This window comes from Coregonus clupeaformis, chromosome 40 (genome assembly GCF_020615455.1).
Source record: "Coregonus clupeaformis isolate EN_2021a chromosome 40, ASM2061545v1, whole genome shotgun sequence".
NCBI lineage: Eukaryota > Metazoa > Chordata > Actinopteri > Salmoniformes > Salmonidae > Coregonus > Coregonus clupeaformis.
In genome coordinates this window covers 13523917-13547984 of record NC_059231.1, presented here as the reverse complement: position 1 = coordinate 13547984, position 24068 = coordinate 13523917, and the positions used below count along the sequence as shown (strand labels likewise).

The 24068-nt window shown below is 43.0% G+C and overlaps 1 protein-coding gene across 2 annotated transcripts; it reads right to left on the bottom strand.

The window, feature by feature from the left end:
• Nucleotides 1-291: 291 nt before the first annotated feature.
• On the bottom strand, nt 292-23667 carry LOC121554988 (sorting nexin-4). 2 transcript variants are annotated; one of them, XM_041868733.2, is made up of 14 exons: nt 23512-23667; nt 22899-23029; nt 21942-22074; nt 21585-21734; nt 21044-21094; nt 20600-20655; nt 17917-17989; nt 15362-15423; nt 15169-15234; nt 13591-13680; nt 12735-12834; nt 2589-2734; nt 2228-2342; nt 292-1566 (listed from the first exon to the last, which is right to left on the bottom strand). In XM_041868733.2, the coding sequence occupies exons 1-14, from the start codon at nt 23599-23601 to the stop codon at nt 1519-1521; spliced, it is 1311 nt and encodes a 436-aa protein (XP_041724667.1). In that variant the 5' UTR covers nt 23602-23667; the 3' UTR covers nt 292-1518. The 2 variants fall into 2 exon arrangements, with proteins under 2 accessions (XP_041724667.1, XP_041724668.1); XM_041868734.2 differs by having other exon boundaries at nt 21044-21091; nt 23512-23666.
• Between the last annotated feature and the right edge of the window lie 401 nt (nt 23668-24068).

Genomic DNA, 24068 nt, shown 5'->3' with positions numbered 1-24068 from the left:
GTGCAAACGGAGCCAAAAAATGTAAACTGAGTATAGTACATTACTACTAAAACACTAATTTAAGTAAACAACAGATGGCAGCATTCATTTTACATTTACATTTTTTACATTTACATTTTAAAGTAATTTAGCAGACGCTCTTATCCAGAGCGACTTACAGTTAGAGAGTGCATACATTTTTCACTGCTTCTGTCTGATAAACTCTCATAATGGAACATAGTATGAGCCTCCCATATTCTCAAACTTCATTTTGAGTCATATGAATAAAAACATGATTTAAGGACTGATAACTTAACCTAGAATTTCCTATTTATTAGTGTATTTTTGGCACAATGATTACAACCGTACAACCGCATAAACAGTACAATTTCCTGCCAGTGCTCTGATCTCATCCCAAATTAATGATTACCATTACACCTCCTCCCCTGGCCCTTAGAGTGAACTGAAATGCAAGAGGCCTGGGGTTGTGTCTCAAATTGCACCCTTTCCTATTTAGTGCACTACTTTTGACCAGGGCCCAAAAGTAGTGCACTATAAAGGGAATTAGGAGCCATTTGGACCGCATCCCCAGTACACATACAGCACTAACATAAGGCAATTATCACATCCTGTCTTCCTGTGACCTTCCTATTCCTTTGGCTAGATTTATCAAAAACACTGACCCACCCACTCTTCAAAAATAACAAGCCTGCCATTCATCATGGTGGTTACTTAAGGTCAAGTGCCAGATTACATCTTGAATGGCAAAGTACAGTAAGGTCTTTAAATATAGAAAAACATTCTTAAATGTACAAAAAACATCTGAAAAGGTTGAACCCCTTATTTAGTACACTGGGACAATACAATGAGAGTAGAGAAAACAGAAAGTTCAATATACCAACCACACTGTCCACTCAAGAGTAAAATGTTTACAAAAGCACAATCAGTAAAGTATGCATGAAAATAACAAAAAAGTCAAGAATACTCTTCGTATAGAACAAATCTCATTACCTTATTTTGAACATTGTGTAAAAGGCAGCATTGGAATATTGGCTTCAGTCCACATATCTTGGCATCTCTATAAACATAGTGTAAGTGCTTAGTGATTTTCCTTACAAAATCAAAGTCTCATCAACATTTTATGTGTGCGAAAAAAACACATACATTTGTCAGAGTCACTGTGAGAAATAACTGCAATTGCAAGTGGATCAAATCTAAGCAGCCAGCAATCAGACATGATAAAGATATAGACAAGGAATTCACTGATTATTACTTCTTGTGCATAACTGATCAAAACACCTCTCAGTATGCAGCCATGGCTACTTCAGCTGATTAGGATCATAGGGTCTGTGCCCAGGAATGCGTCCCAAAAAGAACCCTATTCCCTATATATAATGCACAGACCCCATAGGGCTCTGGTCAAAAGTGGTGCAATATATAGAGAATAAAGTTCCATTTGGGATGCAGCCCCAGGAGGAGTCCCCTGAAAACAAGCCTGTTCTGGCAGTTTGTTTGGAGGGTCTGCTTTGGCCTTGAAGATCACATCTTGTTGAAACACTCCTTTGCGTTGGTCCACACTTGTATTCCCTGAGAGAGAACGAGAGAGAGAGAACGAGAGAGAGAGAACGAACGAGAGAGAGAGAACGAACGAGAGAGAGAGAACGAACGAGAGAGAGAGAACGAGCGAGAGAGAGAGAACGAGCGAGAGAGAGAACGAGCGAGAGAGAGAGAACGAGCGAGCGAGAGAGAGAATGAGAGAACCAGCGAGAGAGAGAGAATGAGAGAACCAGCGAGAGAGAGAGAATGAGCGAGCGAGGGAGAGAATGAGCGAGCGAGAGAGAGAACGAGCGAGCAAGAGAGAGAACGAGCGAGCGAGAGAGAGAACAAGCGAGCGAGAGAACGAGCGAGAGAGAGAACGAGCGAGAGAGAGAACGAGCGAGAGAGAGAACGAGTGAGAACACGAGAGAGAGAAAGAGAGAATGAAAGAGAACGAGAAAGAGAGAACGAGAAAGAGAGAACGAGAAAGAGAGAACGAAAGAACGAGAGAACGAGAGAGAACGAGAGAGAGAACGAGCGAGAGAGAGAACCAGAGTGACAAAGAAAAACACAAGCAGTTATATTATGTATTATGCAGCACAGTAACAGTATTTTACAACATATTTGGTATTGATAAAATAACACAAAATAGAAACATTTCCGGGCAGAATACTCAATATGTTTAATGTATCTGTGGGGAGGTGTCACCTACCTTTTTGCACATGCTGATCTGCATGACTGCATAGCTGATTAAGGCCTCCTTCAGGTCCCGGTCCTTCTGGTCCTTAAAGCGCTCAATGTCTACCCAGGCAGTCTTCACAAACTCACTGGGGAGACAGAGACTTGCTTTAGAACCTTCTCAAATAATTGAAATAAACAACAAAAATGGTCAGCTGGTCAACCGTTCAAAGCAGCTGATTAGAGCAGCAAATTTAGTGATTCAATTATAACATGCTAGACAATCACAGGAGCCAGAGAGAGAAAATGAGAGAGAATGCGAGAGAGAGAAAGTGAAAAAGATGGAGACAGAGAGAAAAGGAGATAAGAGGAGATTGAGAATGAGGGTTTCTCACTCGCTCTCGGTGTTCTTCTCTTTGACAACCACCTCTCCCTCCGCTATCTGCTGTTCTAACACTTGTAGTTTAGCCTCCCTCTGCTCTGCAGTCTCCTGGCCAAACAGCTTACTGGTCATCCCCTTCAGTGAGAAGGTCCGCACCGTCTGAACACAGGGAGGGAAAGAAACATTCCAATCTGGCCATTCTTTAAGGTTTGGATAAGCTTCACAGAAACTTTTCTTTTATCAAATTAAATGTATTTCTGTGCTTGCTACTGTATATGCGATCTATTGTCTCATTATTTTCTGGTGAGCTCCATATGTCTCTTTAGAAACTGGGTCTAATTCCCAAATGGCACACTAGTCAATTGTTTGGACGTTAGGCTGTTGGTCGACCGAGATTGCTTTAGTCGAGCAGTCACACACACAGACACAGACACACACACCTTGACTTTTTCCACATTTTGTTACGTTACAGCCTTATTCTAAAATTGCTTACATTAAACATTTTCCTCATCAATCTATACACAATACCCCATAATGACAAAGCGAAAACAGGTTTTTAGAAATTGCAGACAGGCCATGTGTAGCCAATGTGATTTATAGGAATTTTTATTTTTTTTATTTTTTAAAATCAGCATATTTTCTACCTGCAGGCTGCAATGTTTTTATTTGTTGGCTTTATAGGCTATTTTTACATAGTTGGCCATTGAAGTTACTTTTTAGGCTTGTATCATTTTCATTTAGATTTGGATAGAATTTTGATTAACCACATGACAATGATTTTGAGATATGAAGACGTTATTATAAATTAAATGAAACTGTTCCACGAAAATGTGCATAGGAATACCATAACTGGCATGCAGATCGGTAGAAATGTTAAGATAAATTGGCATTCCACATGAGAAAGGTTGCCTACTCATGTAGCCCATTACCGGCAACTTCAGGAGAGTAATGGCAGAATCTGCGAAAGCCCGCGGGAGGAGAATAGTTGGGTCAGGTTAAGGTTTTTCTTCTGGTTATCTAGATCTCTGGCGCCCTCGAGGCATCAAACCATAAGCTTAAAGCATCAGACAAGCTCAATGCACAGAGTTGATTTTATTAAAAACACATTCGGTGTGTCTATATTTGGAAAAATACACCGCAAAACATTTTGAGCAATCGATTGGTCAAAGAACAGATTACTTTCGGTCGACCAAGATTTTATTTTGTCGGGGACAGCCCTACTGAGTATACACAACATTAAGAACACCTGCTCTTTCCATGACATATACTGACAGGGTGAATCCAGGTGAAAGCTATGATCCCTTATGGATGTCACTTGTTAAATTCACTTCAAAATCAGTGTAGATGAAGGGGAGGAGACAGGTTAAAGAAGGATTTATAAGCCTTGAGACAATTGAGTAATGGATTGTGTATGTGCAATACAACATCTTTAAAAGCCTTTGAACAGGGTATGGTAGTAGGTGCCAGGCACCCCTGGAGGGGGGTGCAACTCAATATCAGGAAGGCATTCCTAAAGATTGGTATACTCAGTGTATATAGTCCTACAGGGAATAGGGTGCCATTTGGGACGCAAGCCTGGTTCTTCATAGCTGTGGAGATGGCCTCTGACCGTGTGTGTGTGTGTTGAAAGTTTCTTCAAGTGCAGTCGCAAAAACCATCAAGCGCTATGATGATACTGGCTCTCATGAGGACCGCGACAGGAACAGAAGACCCAGAGTTACCTCTGCTGCAGAGGATAAGTTCATTAGTTACCAGCCTCAGAAATTGCAGCCAAATTAATGCTTCACAGAGTTCAAGTAACAGACACATCTCAACATCAACTGTGCAGAGGGGACTGTGTGAATCAGGCCTTCATGGTCGATTGCTGCAAAGAAACCACTACTAAAGGACACCAATAATAAGAAGAGACCTGCTTGGGCCAAGAAACACGAGCAATGGACATTAGACCGGTGGAAATTTGTCATTTGGTCTGGAGTCCAAATTTTAGATTTTTGGTTCCAACCGCTGTGTCTTTGTGAGACGCGATTTGGGTGAACGGATGATCTTCGCATGTGTATTTCCCACGTAAAGCATGGAGGAGGAGGTGTTATGGTGTGGGGGTGCTTTGCTGGTGACACTGTCTGTGATTTATTTAGAATTCAAGGCACAATTAACCAGCATGGCTACCACAGCATTCTACAGCGATACGCCATCCCATCTGGTTTGGGCTTAGTGGGACCATCTTTTGATTTTCAACAGGACAATGACCCAACACACTTCCAGGCTGTGTAAGGGCTATTTTACCAAGAAGGAGAGTGATGGAGTGCTGCATCAGATGACCTGGCCTCCACATTCCCCCGACCTCAACCCAATTGAGATGGTTTGGGATGAGTCGGACCGGAAAAGCAGCCAACAAGTGCTCAGCATATGTGGGAACTCCTTCAAGACTGTTGGAAAAGCATTCCAGGTGAAGCTGGTTGAGAGAATGCCAAGAGGGTGCAAAGCTGTCATCAAGGCAAAGGGTGGCTATTTGAAGATTCTCAAATATAAAATAGATTTTGATTTGTTTAGCACTTTTTTGTTTACTACATGATTTCATATGTGTTATTTCATAGTTTTGATGTCTTCACTATTATTCTACAAAGTAAAAAATACCACTGTACATTTTTCATAAATCAGCATCTCTACATGTATGACAGCCATTCCATTCCAGTGTCTGTTGAATTCCAACACAGGCACACCTCATTCTACTGAATTAGGTACTGACTAGGCGATCACCTGAACCAAATCTTATTTAACGAGGAAAAGTATAAAAACCACTGCTGTGGTCATCACTATCCTCTTGCAATAGGACCAGCTGGATGGCAAAAACAGTGCTAATAGTACCTCAAAAGTAATATTAATAATAATTATTGACCATGCCAAAAGAGTTGAAAAGGAAAGTTGAGTGAGGAAAAGGAGGGTTCAATTCTGGCTTTACTGGCAGAGGGATACAGTGAGCGTCAGGTTGCTTCCATCCTTAAAATTTCAAAGACGGCGGTTCATAAGAACAAGATCAAGCAGCAGACATTGTGGACAACAAAGCTACAGACCGGCAGAGGGCGAAAAAACGACTCTCTACTGACCGGGATGACCGCCAACTCATTCGAATGTCACTCAACAACCGTAGGATGACATCAAGTGACCTACAAAAAGAATGGCAAACGGCAGCTGGGGTGAAGTGCACCGCGAGGACGGTTTGAAACAGGCTCCTAGGGGCATGGCTGAAGTCGTGCAAAGCTAGAAAAAAGCCCTTCATCAATGAGAAGCAAAGAAGAGCCAGGCTGAGGTTTGCAAAAGACCATATGGATTGGACCGTAGAGGACGGGAGTAAGGTAATCTTCTCTGATGAGTCCAATTTTCAGCTTTGCCCAACACCTGGTCGTCTAATGGTTAGACGGAGACCCGGAGAGGCCTACAAGCCACAGTGTCTCGCACCCACTGTGAAATTTGGTGGAGGATCGGTGATGATCTGGGGGTGCTTCAGCAAGGCTGGAATCGGGCAGGGTTGTCCTGGAAGAAAACTTGCTTCCTTTTGCTTTGACATTGTTCCCCAACTCTGAGGATTGGTTTTTCCAGCAGGACAATGCGCCATGCCACACAGCCAGGTCAATCAAGGTGTGGATGAAGGACCACCAGATCAAGACCCTGTCATGGCCAGCCCAATATCCAGACCTGAACCCCATTGAAAACTTCTGGAATGTGATCAAGAGGAAGATGGATGGTCACAAGCAATCAAACAAAGCCGAGCTGCTTGAAGTTTTGCGCCAGGAGTGGCATAAAGTCACCCAACATCAATGTGAAAGACTAGTGGAGCATGCCAAGACGCATGAATGCTGTGAATGAAAATCAGGGTTATTCCACAAAATATTGATTTCTGAACTCTTCCTTAGTTAAAACATTAGTATTGTGTTGTTTAAAAATGAACATATTTTCTTTGCATTATTCGAGGTCTGACAACACTGCATATTTTTTGTTATTTTGACCAGTTGTCATTTTCTGCAAATAAATGCTCTAAATGACAATATTTTTATTTGGAATTTGGGAGAAATGTTGTCAGTAGTTTATAGAATAAAACAAAAATGTTATTTTTACCAAAACACATACCTATAAATAATAAAACCAGAGAAACTGATAATTTTGCAGTGGTCTCTTAATTTTTTCCGCAGCTATATACAGTGGGGAGAACAAGTATTTGATACACTGCCGATCTTGCAGGTTTTCCTACTTACAAAGCATGTAGAGGTCTGTACTTGTTATCATAGGTACACTTCAACTGTGAGAGACAGAATCTAAAAATCCAGACAAATCCAAACAAAAATCCAGAAAATCAAATTGTATGATTTTTAAGTAATTAATTTGCATTTTTTTTGCATGACATAAGTATTTGATACAGCAGAAAAGCAGAACTTAATATTTGGTACAGAAACCTTTGTTTGCAATTACAGAGATCATACGTTTTCTGTAGGTCTTGACCAGGTTTGCACACACTGCAGCAGGGATTTTGGCCCACTCCTCCATACAGACCTTCAGATTTCGGGGCTGTCGCTGGGCAATACGGACTTTCAGCTCCCTCCAAAGATTTTCTATTGGGTTCAGGTCTGGAGACTGGCTAGGCCACTCCAGGACCTTGAGATGCTTCTTACTCCTTAGTTGCCCTGGCTGTGTGTTTCGTGTCGTTGTCATGCTGGAAGACCCAGCCACGACCTATTTCAATGCTCTTACTGAGGGAAGGAGGTTGTTGGCCAAGATCTCGCGATACATGGCCCCATCCATCCTCCCCTCAATACGGTGCAGTCGTCCTGTCCCCTTTGCAGAAAAGCATCCCCAAAGAATGATGTTTCCACCTCCATGCTTCACGGTTGGGATGGTGTTCTTGGGGTTGTACTCATCCTTCTTCTTCCTCCAAACACGGCGAGTGGAGTTTAGACCAAAAAGCTCTATTTTTGTCTCATCAGACCACATGACCTTCTCCCATTCCTCCTCTGGATCATCCAGATGGTCATTGGCAAACTTCAGACGGGCCTGGACATGCGCTGGCTTGAGCAGGGGGGACCTTGCGTGCGCTGCAGGATTTTAATCCATGACGGCGTAGTGTGTTACTAATGGTTTTCTTTGAGACTGTGGTCCCAGCTCTCTTCAGGTCATTGACCAGGTCCTGCCGTGTAGTTCTGGGCTGATCCCTCACCTTCCTCATGATCATTGATGCCCCACGAGGTGAGATCTTGCATGGAGCCCCAGACCGAGGGTGATTGACCGTCATCTTGAACTTCTTCCATGTTCTAATAATTGCGCCAACAGTTGTTGCCTTCTCACCAAGCTGCTTGCCTATTGTCCTGTAGCCCATCCCAGCCTTGTGCAGGTCTAAAATTTTATCCCTGATGTCCTTACACAGCTCTCTGGTCTTGGCCATTGTGGAGAGGTTGGAGTCTGTTTGATTGACTGTGTGGACAGGTGTCTTTTATACAGGTAACGAGTTCAAACAGGTGCAGTTAATACAGGTAATGAGTGGAGAACAGGAGGGCTTCTTAAAGAAAAACTAACAGGGCTGTGAAAGCCGGAATTTTTACTGGTTGGTAGGTAATCAAATACTTATGTCATGCAATAAAATGCAAATTAATTACTTAAAAATCATACAATGTGATTTTCTGGATTTTTGTTTTAGATTCCGTCTCTCAAAGTTGAAGTGTACCTATGATAAAAATTACAGACCTCTACATGCTTTGTAATTAGGAAAACCAGCAAAATCGGCAGTTTATCAAATACTTGTTCTCCCCACTGTATATACACAGTGAGGGGAAAAAAGTATTTGATCCCCTGCTGATTTTGTACGTTTGCCCACTGACAAAGAAATTATCAGTCTATAATTTTAATGGTAGGTTTATTTGAACAGTGAGAGACAGAATAACAACAAAGAAATCCAGAAAAACGCATGTCAAAAATGTTATATATTGATTTGCATTTTAATGAGGGAAATAAGTACAGTGGGGGAAAAAAGTATTTAGTCAGCCACCAATTGTGCAAGTTCTCCCACTTAAAAAGATGAGAGAGGCCTGTAATTTTCATCATAGGTACACGTCAACTATGACAGACAAAATGAGAAAAAAAAATCCAGAAAATCACATTGTAGGATTTTTAATTAATTAATTTGCAAATTATGGTGGAAAATAAGTATTTGGTCAATAACAAACGTTTCTCAATACTTTGTTATATACCCTTTGTTGGCAATGACACAGGTCAAACGTTTTCTGTAAGTCTTCACAAGGTTTTCACACACTGTTGCTGGTATTTTGGCCCATTCCTCCATGCAGATCTCCTCTAGAGCAGTGATGTTTTGGGGCTGTCGCTGGGCAACATGGACTTTCAACTCCCTCCAAAGATTTTCTATGGGGTTGAGATCTGGAGACTGGCTAGGCCACTCCAGGACCTTGAAATGCTTCTTACGAAGCCACTCCTTCGTTGCCCGGGCGGTGTGTTTGGGATCATTGTCATGCTGAAAGACCCAGCCACGTTTCATCTTCAATGCCCTTGCTGATGGAAGGAGGTTTTCACTCAAAATCTCATGATACATGGCCCCATTCATTCTTTCCTTTACACGGATCAGTCGTCCTGGTCCCTTTGCAGAAAAAGAGCCCCAAAGCATGATGTTTCCACCCCCATGCTTCACAGTAGGTATGGTGTTCTTTGGATGCAACTCAGCATTCTTTGTCCTCCAAACACAACGAGTTGAGTTTTTACCAAAAAGTTCTATTTTGGTTTCATCTGACCATATGACATTCTCCCAATCCTCTTCTGGATCATCCAAATGCACTCTAGCAAACTTCAGACGGGCCTGGACATGTACTGGCTTAAGCAGGGGGACACGTCTGGCACTGCAGTATTTGAGTTCCTGGCGGCGTAGTGTGTTACTGATGGTAGGCTTTGTTACTTTGGTCCCAGCTCTCTGCAGGTCATTCACTAGGTCCCCCCGTGTGGTTCTGGGATTTTTGCTCACCGTTCTTGTGATCATTTTGACCCCACGAGGTGAGATCTTGCGTGGAGCCCCAGATCGAGGGAGATTATCAGTGGTCTTGTATGTCTTCCATTTCCTAATAATTGCTCCCACAGTTGATTTCTTCAAACCAAGCTGCTTACCTATTGCAGATTCAGTCTTCCCAGCCTGGTGCAGGTCTACAATTTTGTTTCTGGTGTCCTTTGACAGCTCTTTGGTCTTGGCCATAGTGGAGTTTGGAGTGTGACTGTTTGAGGTTGTGGACAGGTGTCTTTTATACTGATAACAAGTTCAAACAGGTGCCATTAATACAGGTAACGAGTGGAGGACAGAGGAGCCTCTTAAAGAAGAAGTTACAGGTCTGTGAGAGCCAGAAATCTTGCTTGTTTGTAGGTGACCAAATACTTATTTTCCACCATAATTTGCAAATAAATTCATTAAAAATCCTACAATGTGATTTTCTGGAGAAAAACAATCTCAATTTGTCTGTCATAGTTGACGTGTACCTATGATGAAAATTACAGGCCTCTCTCATATTTTTAAGTGGGAGAACTTGCACAATTGGTGGCTGACTAAATACTTTTTTTCCCCACTGTATTTGACCCCTCTGCAAAACATGACTTAGTACTTGGTGGCAAAACCCTTGTTGGCAATCACAGAGGTCAGACGTTTCTTGTAGTTGGCCACCAGGTTTGAACACATCTCAGGAGGGATTTTGTTCCACTCCTCTTTGCAGATCTTCTCCAAGTCATTAAGGTTGAGGCTGACGTTTGGCAACTCGAACCTTCAGCTCCCTCCACAGATTTTCTATGGAATTAAGGTCTGGAGACTGGCTAGGCCACTCCAGGACCTTAATGTGCTTCTTCTTGAGCCACTCCTTTGTTGCCTTGGCCGTGTGTTTTGGGTCATTGTCATGCTGGAATACCCATCCACGACCCATTTTCAATGCCCTGGCTGAGGGAAGGAGGTTCTCACCCAAGATTTGACGGTACACGGCCCCGTCCATCGTCTCTTTGATGCAGTGAAGTTGTGCTGTCCCCTTAGCAGAAAAACACCCCCAAAGCATTATGTTTCCACCTCCATGTTTGACGGTGGGGATGGTGTTCTTGGGGTCATAGGCAGCATTCCTCCTCCTCCAAACACGGCGAGTTGAGTTGATGCCAAAGAGCTCCATTTTGGTCTCATCTGACCACAACACTTTCACCCAGTTCTCCTCTGAATCATTCAGATGTTCATTGGCAAACTTCAGACGGGCATGTATATGCGCTTTCTTGAGCAGGGGGACCTTGCGGGCGCTGCAGGATTTCAGTCCTTCACAGCGTAGTGTGTTACCAATTGTTTTCTTGGTGACTATGGTCCCAGCTGCCTTGAGATCATTGACAAGATCCTCCCGTGTAGTTCTGGGCTGATTCCTCACTGTTCTCATGATCATTGCAACTCCACGAGGTGAGATCTTGCATGGAGCCCAAGGCCGAGGGAGATTGACAGTTATTTTGTGTTTCTTCCATTTGTGAATAATTGCACCAACTGTTGTCACCTTCTCACCAAGCTGCTCGGCGATGGTCTTGTAGCCCATTCCAGCCTTGTGTAGGTCTACAATCTTGTCCCTGACATCCTCTGAGAGCTCTTTGGTCTTGGCCATGGTGGAGAGTTTGGAATCTGATTGATTGATTGCTTCTATAGACAGGTGTCTTTTATACAGGTAACAAGCTGAGATTAGGAGCACTCCCTTTAAGAGTGTGCTCCTAATCTCAGCTCGTTACCTATATAAAAGACACCTGGGAGCCAGAAATCTTTCTGATTGAGAGGGGGTCAAATACTTATTTCCCTCATTAAAATGCAAATCAATTTATAACATTTTTGACATGCGTTTTTCTGGATTTTGTTGTTGTTATTCAGTCTCTCACTGTTCAAATAAACCTACCATAAAAATTATAGACTGATCATTTCTTTGTCAGTGGGCAAACGTACAAAATCAGCAGGGGATCAAATACTTTTTTCCCCTCACTGTATGTATGTATATATATATATATATATATATATATATATATATATATATATATATATATATATATATATATATATATATATATATCCACAGTAAAACGAGTCCTATATCGACATAACCTGAAAGGCCGCTCAGCAAGGAAGAAGCCACTGCTCCAAAACCGCCATAAAAAAGCCAGACTACGGTTTGCAACTCCACATGGGGACAAAGATTGTAGTTTTTGGAGAAATGTCCTCCGGTCTGATGAAACAAAAATAGAACTGTTTGGCCATAATGACCATCGTTATGTTTGGAGGAAAAAGCAGGAACTTGCAAGCCGAAGAACACCATCCCAACCTTGAAGCACGGGGTGGCAGCATCATGCTGTGGGGGTGCTTTGCTGCAGGAGGGACTGGTGCACTTCACAAAATAGATGGCATCATGAGGAAGGAAAAGTATATGGATATATTGAAGCAACATCTCAAGACATCAGACAGGAAGTTAAAGCTTGGTCGCAAATGGGTCTTCCAAATGGACAATGACCCCAAGCATACTTCCAAATTTGTGGCAAAATGGCTTAAGGACAACAAAGTCAAGGTATTGGAGTGGCCATCACAAAGCCCCTTTGTGGGCAGAACTGGAAATGTGTGTGCGAGCAAGGATGCCTACAAACCTGACTCAGTTACACCAGCTCTGTCAGGAGGAATAGGCCAAAATTCACCCAACTTATTGTGGGAAGCTTGTGGAAGGCTACCCAAAATGTTTGACCCAAGTTAAACAATTTAAAGGCAATGCTACCAAATGCTAAATTAGTGTATGTAAACTTCTGACCCACTGGGAATGTGATGAAATAAATAAAAACTGAAATAAATCAATCATTCTCTCTACTATTATTCTGACATTTCACATTCTTAAAATAAAGTGGTGATCCTAACTGACCTAAGACAGGGAAGTTTTACTAGGATTAAATGTCAGGAATTGTGAAAAACTGAGTTTTAATGCATTTGGCTAAGGTGTAGCGCAGTTGATAGAGCATGGCGCTTGCAACGCCAGGGTTGTGGGTTCGATTCCCACGGGGGGCCAGTATGAAAAAAAAAGAAGACTAAAAATGTAAAATGTGTATGTAAACTTCCGACTTCAATTGTATATATAACACAACTCACCCCAGTGACCAGCTCCTCCTTCTGCTGTTTCTTAGAGGCTAGGTCCAGTGCCACCATCTCCAGCTCAAATTGTGTCAACTCATGCTTCCTGCATACTGCCCTGCAGAAACAGAGGCCTTTGCTGATCATCATGGTTGCTACTGGATGTACTGATGCCTAGCTGCTTATTATGGTTGCTACTGTACTATGTATGATCATTATGCACCATACAAACAGGGTCAGAGGGCTGTTCTATAGATTCAATGAGGGGGCTCAATGAGTACAGTATGACTGCCATTGGAATTTAGTCTGCCATTGGCAAAAGTCAACAGAGGTCCACACACGTCTTCGGCAAGGTAACGTGAGGATGTGAAGCTACCTACATAACACATACAATCCAGGGCACACTGACTAGTGATTTGGCATGATGATCTTCAGGGGTGTCAAACCTATTTTGCCACGGGGGCCGCATTCCATCTTCAATGAGGTCTGGAGGGCCGCATAAAAATTGGATGTACTGCCTCGCCGTCAAAATTAGCAAAAAAATAGTCCTCTGTCCGTCATTTTTTGAATTTGACGCTCCCCGACTGTCTAGCTTTCATGACGGTGCTTATTAGCAAGATGGACAGTCAAGAAACTGCATGAATGTAGGTCCATTATCATTTCTACACATTTTGATTTTAATCATTATAAAGTATCTTGAGTTTGTCCCCCACCCCCAAAACAATATATATTTTTAATGTTTTAACTCAAACCACCCGCGGGCCAGATTGGACCGATCACGGGCCATATGTTTGACACCCCTGGTTTATATAGTGATATGTACTTGGCCTACAGCAGCAGTCCCAGTGTACAGTGGGCATACTGTAGTAAATACCTAAGTGCATCAGTATAGAACAGGTACTCCTTCAGCTGATCAGCATAGTGCTCCTCCTCCTCCAGAATATCATCTACAGAGGCAGCATACCTGTAGACAAGAGGGGAGTCCATATGAATACACTTGCTTTACAACAAACACATATTTAACAGAGGGATGGGGAAACTACATATGCTCACTGAAGTAAGACTAAAGCACAGAGGTATCATACCTGCAGACAAGAGACGGGAGTATGAATACACTTCCTTTAATCCATCACACCCTCTACAGATGGACAGGAAACCATAAATACCATGAGGCAAGGAGACACCCAAAATATATCTATTCCAGTCAGTGACTTAAAGTTGAACTATAATAATTTTTTTGACCAAATACTTTAACAAACATTATTTATTAAGAACCTTTCTGCGTTAAGGATACATTTGCTTCATTCCATCTGTCAAGGGATAGCGAAACCTCTCTCTCTCTCAATAAATAGGGAGCCATTTGGGACTCAACCGTTGACAGAAAAAAATGCTGTCTTTCCTTGATAAACCTCAGCTGTCCAAGCTCTGTGACCCCTGACCTCTAGAATTGAGCCCTGCAATCTGGTAACCATCAGTAACGGGGTAGGGGCTAATCATGTTATCACTCCATGGTGTGTGTATGTTGCTACTCCAAGGTCAGGGTTGAGACCACTCAAGAGAACTATACACAGCACCCAAGTTGAAAGTAAAAGTCTCTGGCTATGTGCCAGACAGTTCTTAGTTTGAACCCAGAACCTTCACAACACAAATCTCCCCAGTCCTCATGGTCAGCTACCTGCTACAGCAGACTCTGTGCTTCAAATTTGAACTGCTTTCAAATCAAACACGGCAAATGTGTTGTATAGCTTAACTAGGAACCATGTAATATGTACAGCGTTGCTGGGGGGAAGTGGGGTTGTGCATATCAGCTCCTTTAGTGAGCCTGTATGAGGTCTCAGAAGGTAACAAGAGAGGTTGGATGCGTCTGAAATGCCACCCTAGTCACTATATAGTGCCTTTAATTTTATTTATTATTTTACATACAATCCTGTTGTAATCCAATAAAATTGTTATGGATTAATATGGGAGATTATTGTGTGGTTACAACTCAATAATAAAGACTATATGTGCATTTTCCCACCAGTGGAATGCGTCCACCAAATGGACTTGTTCCGGATAAAATCAGTGTGTGATGACGTAGTGCACACAAAATGTACTTTTTCACTTACATTTTCATGTACTGAATAAAAATCTAAAGTTCAACGGGTTTCCATCGCATTTTCAACTCTACCGTCAATTTTATGGGAGGACCACACAACGCGTGACTCCAGATTTACTTCGATATGATGGTTATTATATCAATATTTGCACATAAAGGCATTTCCACTGACATTTTCCGCATATTTAATTTTCTGGATACAAAAAGAACTCACCATGTCGAACGAACAAATGATCTGTAGGCATTTATAAAATTACACTGAAACTTCCTGTTTCCATCACAGCTGTCATGTTGTTGTTTTTTTTGCCGATATGACTGTGGATGGAAACGTGGTTATTGAAAACAAACACTTACGCATCCATGTGATGGCCAGCACTTTGTAGTCCATCTCCCATCTCTTTCTCTATGGCACTCCACTCACTGTCCAACACAAGCACAGAGCACATATTTCACAAAAAAAAAAAACACTTATTTAGTCATTAAATAAGTACATAATGCAACAGCTTTATACACACGTCACACTTTTGTCCAAACACACTACTCTTACCTGAAGACTCGTCCATAGTTTCCATGCACTTTGTACACCCCATACAGTCGATCTGCTACCCTCTGAGTGGATGAAGAAGGTCAAGTTCTAGGTCAAATTTTGCATAGTTTTTTGATACCGCTGCTTCCATGTTATGTTACATATGGTGTTATGAAACACAGAGACAATAGTGAGGTACAGTGTTGCAGACAGCTGCTTTATTGAGGAATGTTCTACTTACACTACCGTTCAAAAGTTTGGGTCACTTAGAAATGTCCTTGTTTTCGAAAGAAAAGCAATTTCTTTGTCCATTAAAATCAGATCAGAAATACAGTGTAGACATTGTTAATGTTGTAAATGGCTATTGGAGCTGGAAATGGCTGATTTTTAATGGAATATCTACATAGGCGTACAGAGGCTCATTATCAGCAACCATCAGTCCTGTGTTCCAATGGCACGTTGTCTTTTTTCTAATCCAAGTTTATCCTTTTAAAAAGGCAAATTGATCATTAGAAAACCCTTTTGCAATTATGTTATCACAGCTGAAAACTGTTGTGCTGATTAAAGAAGCAATAAATCTGGCCTTCTTGATACTAGTTCAGTATCTGGAGCATCAGCAATTGCGGGTTCGATTACAGGATCAAAATGGCCAGAAACAAATAACTTTCTTCTGACACTCGTCAGTCTATTCTTGTTCTGAGAAATGAAGGCTATTCCATGCGAGAAATTGCCAAGAAACTGAAGATCTCGTACAACGCTGTGTACTACTCCCTTCACAGAACAGCGCAAACTGGCTCTAACCAGAATAGAAAGAGGAGTGTGAGGACCCGGTGCACAACTGAGCAAGAGGACAAATACTTTAGAGTGTCTAGTTTGAGAAACAGACGCCTCACAGGTCCTCAACTGGCAGCTTCATTAAATAGTACCCGCAAAACACCAGTCTCAATGTCAACAGTGAAGAGGCGACTCCGGGATGCTGACCTTCTAGGCAGAGTTGTAAAGAAAAAGCCATATCTCAGACTGGCCAATAAAAATAAAAGATTAAGATGGGCAAAAGAACACAGACACTGGACAGAGGAAGATTGGAAAAAAGTGTTATGGACAGACAAATCAAAGTTTGAGGTGTTCAGATCACAAAGAAGAACATTTGTGAGACGCAGACCAAATGAAAAGATGCTGGAGGAGTGCTTGATGCCATCTGTCAAGCATGCTGGAGGCAATGTGATGGTCTGGGGGTGCTTTGGTGGTGGTAAAGTGGGAGATTTGTACAGGGTAAAAGGGATCTTGAAGAAGGAAGGCTATCACTCCATTTTGCAACGCCATGCCATATCCTGTGGACGGCACTTGATTGGAGCCAATTTCCTCCTACAACAGGACAATGACCCAAAGTAAAGCTCCAAACTATGCAAGAACTATTTAGGGAAGAAGCAGTCAGCTGGTATTCTGTCTATAATGGAGTGGCCAGCACGGTCACCGGATCTCAACCCTATTGAGCTGTTGTGGGAGCAGCTTGACCGTATGGTACGTAAGAAATGCCAATCCAACTTGTGGGAGGTGCTTCAGGAAGCATGGGGTGAAATCTCTTCAGATTACCTCAACAAATTGACAACTAGAATGCCAAAGGTCTGCAAGGCTGTAATTACCGCAAAGGAGGATTCTTTGACGAAAGCAAAGTTTGAAGGACACAATTATTATTTATATTAAAAATCATTATTTCTAACCTTGTCAATGACTACATTTCCTATGCATTTTGCTACATTTCCTATTCAAACTCATTTCATGTATGTTTTCATGGAAAACAAGGACATTTCTAAGTGACCCCAAACTTTTGAACGGTAGTGTACTATGACTGTGATATGTGGTTGTTGAACCTAGCTACCATAAGTTGAATGCATCATAGCCCCCTTGTTCAGTTATGGTAAAGCAGCTATGCGTTACTGTTTTCTCAAATCAAGTGTAAATCCACTTTTCTCAGATAGACCAGCTATATGTTTTATCTGCGGAATGTATGTGAATTTCCACACTGAAGGGAATAGGGTGGCATTTAGGACGCAAGCCTTAGTTGTATGTTACAGCGTGCAGTGTGCTGGTGTAGTCAGTCTAATTGTGGCCATCTTATGTGTTACAACCGGCTGGCTGTAGGTCTAGTCCCAGTCTAGTCATTAAGTTGTGTGTTACAGCAGCAAATCCACTTTTATCAGACAGACCACTTGTGCGTTTTATCCTTCTAATGTATGTCAACTTCCAGGCCAGCTCATCTGTGTTAGCGCTAGCTGTATGTCTAGTCTAGTCAGTAAAATGTATGTTACAGCTGGCAGAATGGGAGTATAGTAAACAGACCTGGGTTCAAATACTATTTGAAATCATTTAAAATACTTTGTCTTTGCTCGATTTAGCTTCCCTGGCTCAATGGAACAATTGAATAGTTCCAAAACTCCAAACCTCGCCCATCTGGCATTCCAGGCAGGCTAGACACTCAAAGTATTTGAAAGATATCAAATAGTATTTGAACCCAGGTCCGGTTGTCAGTCTAGTCAGTAAGATGTGTGAATATGCCGACAGCTGCCTGTACTTACCGCCCGTACTCTCAGCAGATGGGAGAGCACAGTCTGTAGCTCGTCACTGTAGTGTTTCAACTCTGTAAACCGTCTGCAGACGCCAGAGCCAGAGAAGAACAAGAATTCACCCAATCACTACTTAAATCAACACTTTCTTCCCAGCAAGGCAGATAAACAAGACAAGAGTCAATATTGGAATTGACATTGACCTGATCCTACTGTACTTACCACACAGTCCCAGAACCCAGTATGTAAGTACATCAAATAAAGGGGAATGGGATGGATAGTAGAGACAGAGTCCACATTATTCATGTTACAACATGGAGATGGAAGTGCATTGCTGGCTCCACACAAAATAAAACTGTGACAAGAAAACAATGGATGCATCCCAAATGGCACCCTATTCTCCCTATAAAGTGTACTACTTTTGACCAGAGTTCAGAGCACTATATACACTAGGGCCGGGACGATACCAATATTGCGATACTCATTAGTATTGTGGAAAGGAAACAAAACACAAAGCAGATTTAACTTCAGGAAAACAGCCCTAATGTTGGGCGGCAGGTAGCTTAGTGGGTAAGAGCATTGTGCCAGTAACTGAAAGGTTGCTGGTTCTAATCCCGGAGCCGACTAGGTGAAAAATCTGTCGATGTGCCATTAAGCAAGGCACTTAACCCTAATTGCTCCTGTAAGTCGCTCTGGATAAGAGCGTCTGCTAAAATGTAAATGTAAAATGGACACAAACATCATTATGGTGTCATCCAGAGTCACATGTATTTATTTTCCAAGCTATATGTCACGCCCTGGCGCTGGGGAAACTGTTATGTTGAGCCAGGGTGTGTAATTCTATGTTGGTATTTCTATGTTGGCCTGAGTGACTCCCAATCAGAGGCAACGAGTGTCAGCTGGTTGTCTCTGATTGGGAGCCATATTTAACTGTCTGTCTTTCACTTTGTGTTGGTGGTTTCTTGTTCTTATTTGGTTTGTTTATGTAACCAGAGACATCACGTTTTCGTCTGTTATTTTGATCGTGTGATCGTTAAATAAATATAATGTTCGCATTCAACGCTGCGCCTTGGTCTCTCCCTGACGAACGGAGACAGAAGAAACCACCAAAACCAGACCAAGCAGCGTGTCCAGGAGCCATCGCTAGCAGATCTCCGTGGCAACCTCGACTGGGTCAAGCCTAGTGAGGAGCAGAGAGGGTGGACTTGGGAACAGTTGAGGAAGAGCTTCGACTGGGTCAAGCCCATTGAGGAGCTGAATAGCGGGAGTTGGAGACAGAAGAGCGAGAGTTGGGCGAGAACGATAGAGGCCTGGCCCACGGGGAGGAGAGACCCCCAGAACATTTTTAGGGGGGGGCTAACGCCGTGGACGACGGGCCAGCAGGAGACCGCGGCAGAGCGGCCCAGCGGATTGGCAGAGGAGGCCGCCAGGTTACGGGGGCCACTGGTCGAAGAGGGGGTGGAAGATGTAGAGGCACGGCGAGAGGTACTGGCGTGTGTTGCCAGTCCGGTCCGGCCTGTTCCTGATCCCCACGTAGGGCCAGTGGTGTGTGTTCCCAGTACGGTCCGGCCTGTTCCTGCCACTCGCACCAAGTCTACGGTGCGCATCGCCAGCTCGGCCCGGCCCATTCCTGCTCCCCGCACCAAGTCAGTGGTGCGTTTCGTCAGCCCTGTCCGGCCCGTTCCTGCTCTCCGCACCAAGTCTGTGGTGCGCGTCGCCAGCCCAGTCCGGCCCATTCCTGCTCCCCGCACCAAGTCTGTGGTGCGTTTCGTCAGCCCGGCTCGGCCCGTTCCTGCTCCCCGCACCAAGTCTACGGTGCGTGTCGCCAGCTCGGCCCGGCCTGCTCCCCGCACCAAGTCAGTGGTGCGTTTCGTCAGCCCGGTCCGGTCCGCTCCTGCTCCCCACACCAAGCCAGTGGTGTGCGTCGTCAGTCCAGCACGGCCCGTGCCTGTTCCCCACACCAAGCCAGTGGTGTGCGTCGTCGGTCCGGCACTGGTGCGGCACCGGTCAGATGCGTTACGCCGGAGCTAGAGCAATCCGCTCCATCTGTGTGCAGTCCAGCTCCGGCCAGCGGGGCCAGACCGGACCAGGGGTACTTTGGGGGGTTGGAGAGGGAGTGGGGATCAGGCCCGGACCCGGATCCGCCGCCAAGGCGGAGTGCCCACCCGGTCCCTCCCCTGTGGTATTTAGTTGGCGCGGTCGGAGTCTGCGCCTTTAGGGGGGGGGGTACTGTCACGCCCTGGCTCTGGGGACACTGTTATGTTGAGCCAGGGTGTGTAATTCTATGTTGGTATTTCTATGTTGGCCTGAGTGACTCCCAATCAGAGGCAACGAGTGTCAGCTGGTTGTCTCTGATTGGGAGCCATATTTAACTGTCTGTCTTTCACTTTGTGTTGGTGGTTTCTTGTTCTTATTTGGTTTGTTTATGTAACCAGAGACATCACGTTTTCGTCTGTTATTTTGATCGTGTGATCGTTAAATAAATATAATGTTCGCATTCAACGCTGCGCCTTGGTCTCTCCCTGACGAACGTGACACTATAGCACACAATATTTTACATACAGCAGGTTTTTAAAGGACCAAAGAGTATGGTCTGCTTTGTGTCTTCATTTTTGCGATACTGGTATTGTGACAGCCCTAATATACAGTTGACCCTTTAGGGTGTCATTTGGGATGGATCATTTCTATGACCTACCCATCTGGATTCTTCACCCGGAATGCTGCATTCATAGCTTTCAACCTGGAATCAGCCTGTAAAAAACGGACAGATAAATTAGATATCAACAAATGGATTCCTATGTTTGTTTGTTCAGAAGTTGCTATTGAGGACCTGAATAATTTTAGACAACACTGTACCATTGAGACCTAAAACATGCTGTATCAGATTTATTTTTTATAAATAAATATAATATAATATAATATAATACCGGGTGACCTCATGTGACTTTGCAAACCATAGCTGTGCAATAAAGTATATTGTAAAGGTTGATATATATATATATATATATATATATATATCAACCTTTACAATATACTTTATTGCACAGCTATGGTTTGCAAAGTCACATGAGGTCACCAGGTAAGGTATTATCCAAAAAGGTTGACAGGACAATGCAACCATGAAGTGCTGAAGGAGTACCTTTGCTTGAAATCCTGTCTCGTACACCATTTCCTTCCAATCTTTTTCCTGCTGGACAGAGAGAGGATGCCATGTGACTTTGACAAAGATCATCAGAGATAGGAGAGCCTGATGCATGGGGGCACACTGTCAACTCAATAGGTCAAAGGTGTTCCTTTGGTCATTGTCACACATGACAATGGAGTAGGCAAAACAGCACAAACAGATCTGGGATCAGGCTAGATTCACTCTGTTAAGGTGTGTGTCTATAGTAGCTTGGCTACAAATGTAGGATCATCATTTGATCACTGTAGTTGCTGAGAATTTTCCTGCGCCTCAGGATTTACATAAATTCACTGAAAACCTGCACTAACACAGTTATATTAACAGTAATGCACTTTTCATGCAGCCTAATTTTGGCCAGCTAATAGCATGACCACCGATCAAGCAACATTACATCAGCGGAAAAGTGTGAATGGAAGAATTGTTCAAATACTGCTGTTGCAGGATTATTTTGCTGCGACAATACTGGTCAAATTAAGATACTACATCTGTAACTGACCTCAGTGAGGAAGATGTAGAAGATCTTGTCATTGCAGAGAACTGGGTGGGAGGCGACTCGGAGCAGGAAGTTTTCCAGTCCAACCCTCCTCCTCTCCACAAAGTCTGGGTCCATGTTGTCCGCCGACAGCTTATGCCACACAATCTCTGCCTGTGAGAAACCGATAAAGAATTACTACTATATTGATAAGGAGATGGAACACCATTATGTTAGCTTCAGGAATGTCTTCATCAACATAAAACTGGATGTTGTACAGAGCATTACAGGTACTGTAGTAAGTACATCATGCTACAAATATAACTTCCTAAACTACACTGCACTAATTTCATCCAAGGCATCCTCCTTGTTCTCACGTACCCTCTTCTCAGGTAACGGGGCAACAACGACAAAGGGATAGGTGACCAACAGGTAGTTTCTGAGAAGCTCAAACTCGCTGTATCTCCGCCATAAGGAGTCTGGGGTTATACCTTCTGTCACAGCATCAACCGGCCTGTCAGAAGAGAGGGAAGGACTTAAGTCATACAACTGGACTTGAATAAGAGTACCACCTAAACATTTGATACGTTACAGTATATAAGCCATCTTTCAAAGTACCAAATACAGTATTATCCAACATTCTATGAATTTTTGATGCCAACACTATGATATAAAACCAGAGGAGAGAGAGAAACTACTGACAGAGAAGAAAGAGAGAGAGAGAAAGGGGAAGGGGAGACTTCAACTTTAGAAGTATATGTGGATCCAGCAGCAAAGACTAGGGAGAAAAGGAGAGGAGAGCAGAGAAAGAAAGAAGTAGCTGGGTGGCATTCTCCAGTCTAACTGCACTGAGAGCCTGGTTACAATACACTCCCTTTTCAATGGCCCACTGGTAAACAAAGGCCCAGTGTGCGTGTACAGTATGTATAGCTTGTGTCCTTACATGATTTGTGTGTGTGCACGTTTATTGTGTGTGATTGCATGAAATGAAACCAGTGAATAGTATAGCTAGCTAGATAAAAGTAAGAAATAAAGCTGGTGTGATGTGCAATTCTTGAACAAACAACACTTTTAGAACACATCTTCTCAATGAATGGAGTGTGCCCAAGTCACTTTTCTAAAAGAGTCAGATGTTTGAATCATCATCATGGCCAGACCACCTGTAATGAATGAGTGTGGAATTATGAGCAGACAAGGAGGTGTAGGAGTGATTGTGGAAGTAGCTGTTCATGGCAGTGTCACAAAATGGTAGTACTGGTCTGGAAGATGTATGTAGGCTATCAAAAATAGTTTGAGAGCATTCACACAGATGATTAGAAGCTGATGAGGCATAATTACCGTGTTTCAATTAGGTAAACAGTGTATATCTCCTGCATGTTGACTGTATTCTTCCCAGTCCTTTTCTCTGCCTCTGCAACACTGATCTCCATCTTTCTTAGAAGACTAGTCCCTTTTTCAATCTCAACCATCTAGAAGAGGACAATGCACATCATAACATGGTAACAATAACATAATGCAGTATAATTTGATGTATGTTTGCAATTATGGGCATCAATAATTGGTCAAGCTGGTCCTGGTACTGTAACGTAAGCAAAGTCCCTTTAAACCGCTGGCCCCTCCTGTCAAATGTGCAACTTTGTATCATAAAAAAGTTGTTGGCTAGCAAGCTAGCTAGTTCCTGGTAAAATGGTCAAGCCAACCATTTTAATAAGAACGATCTAGCTAACTTTACTTTGTGTCGACGTGAACATTACAATGAGTTGTTGAACTTTTAGCGGTCATTTCCTGCACATGCCGCTACCTACAGCTGCTGCTGGCTCAGTGGAGCTCACTGCGAAACTCCGTGGATTGATCAGGCCTAGAAAACCCAACTCATTCAACAGGCTCCATAACAGCTTCGTACATCCAAATGCCTCGCTTTTTGACAATACGAATATGTTTGAAGCTATACCGTGTTTTTAATGTTGTTATCTAGTTCTGCCGAGGTGAGGTCGGTGTTCCCGATCACCGCTACTTCCTTGGGTCCGGAGTCTGCCATCATATCTTCCTGACTTGTGTGTTGTTGTTAGCCGTATAGCAGGCAGGCATAAACTCGCATGCGCACTTTTAACGCTTTTCTTTTCCCAACCTCAACCAGAGATCTGTGACGAGATGCTCATGTATCCGCCCTAACAATGGGAGTCGTTGTGCCAAAGGCGGGAAGGCAGGAGACAAGCTTAGGTCCAAATTAAGCCAATATTTTGGACATATTTTGGCGAGAGTGAAACCTCTCGCTTCGCCTCCTCTTCTCTGCCTCAACTCACCTGAGTGTCATGAGAAAGATCAACTGCTGTCCGCCCTGCGCTGTATCCATAGCAAAATATATAATAGATGGAATATACTAGCATAATAACAGTAATGTCAATATTTGACAACAACCAAAATAACAATCACATAAACTTTGTGTTATTATATCTGCTTATTACAGAATTATCTATAAACTAAAACCCCTTTATAAGCCATGTGTAA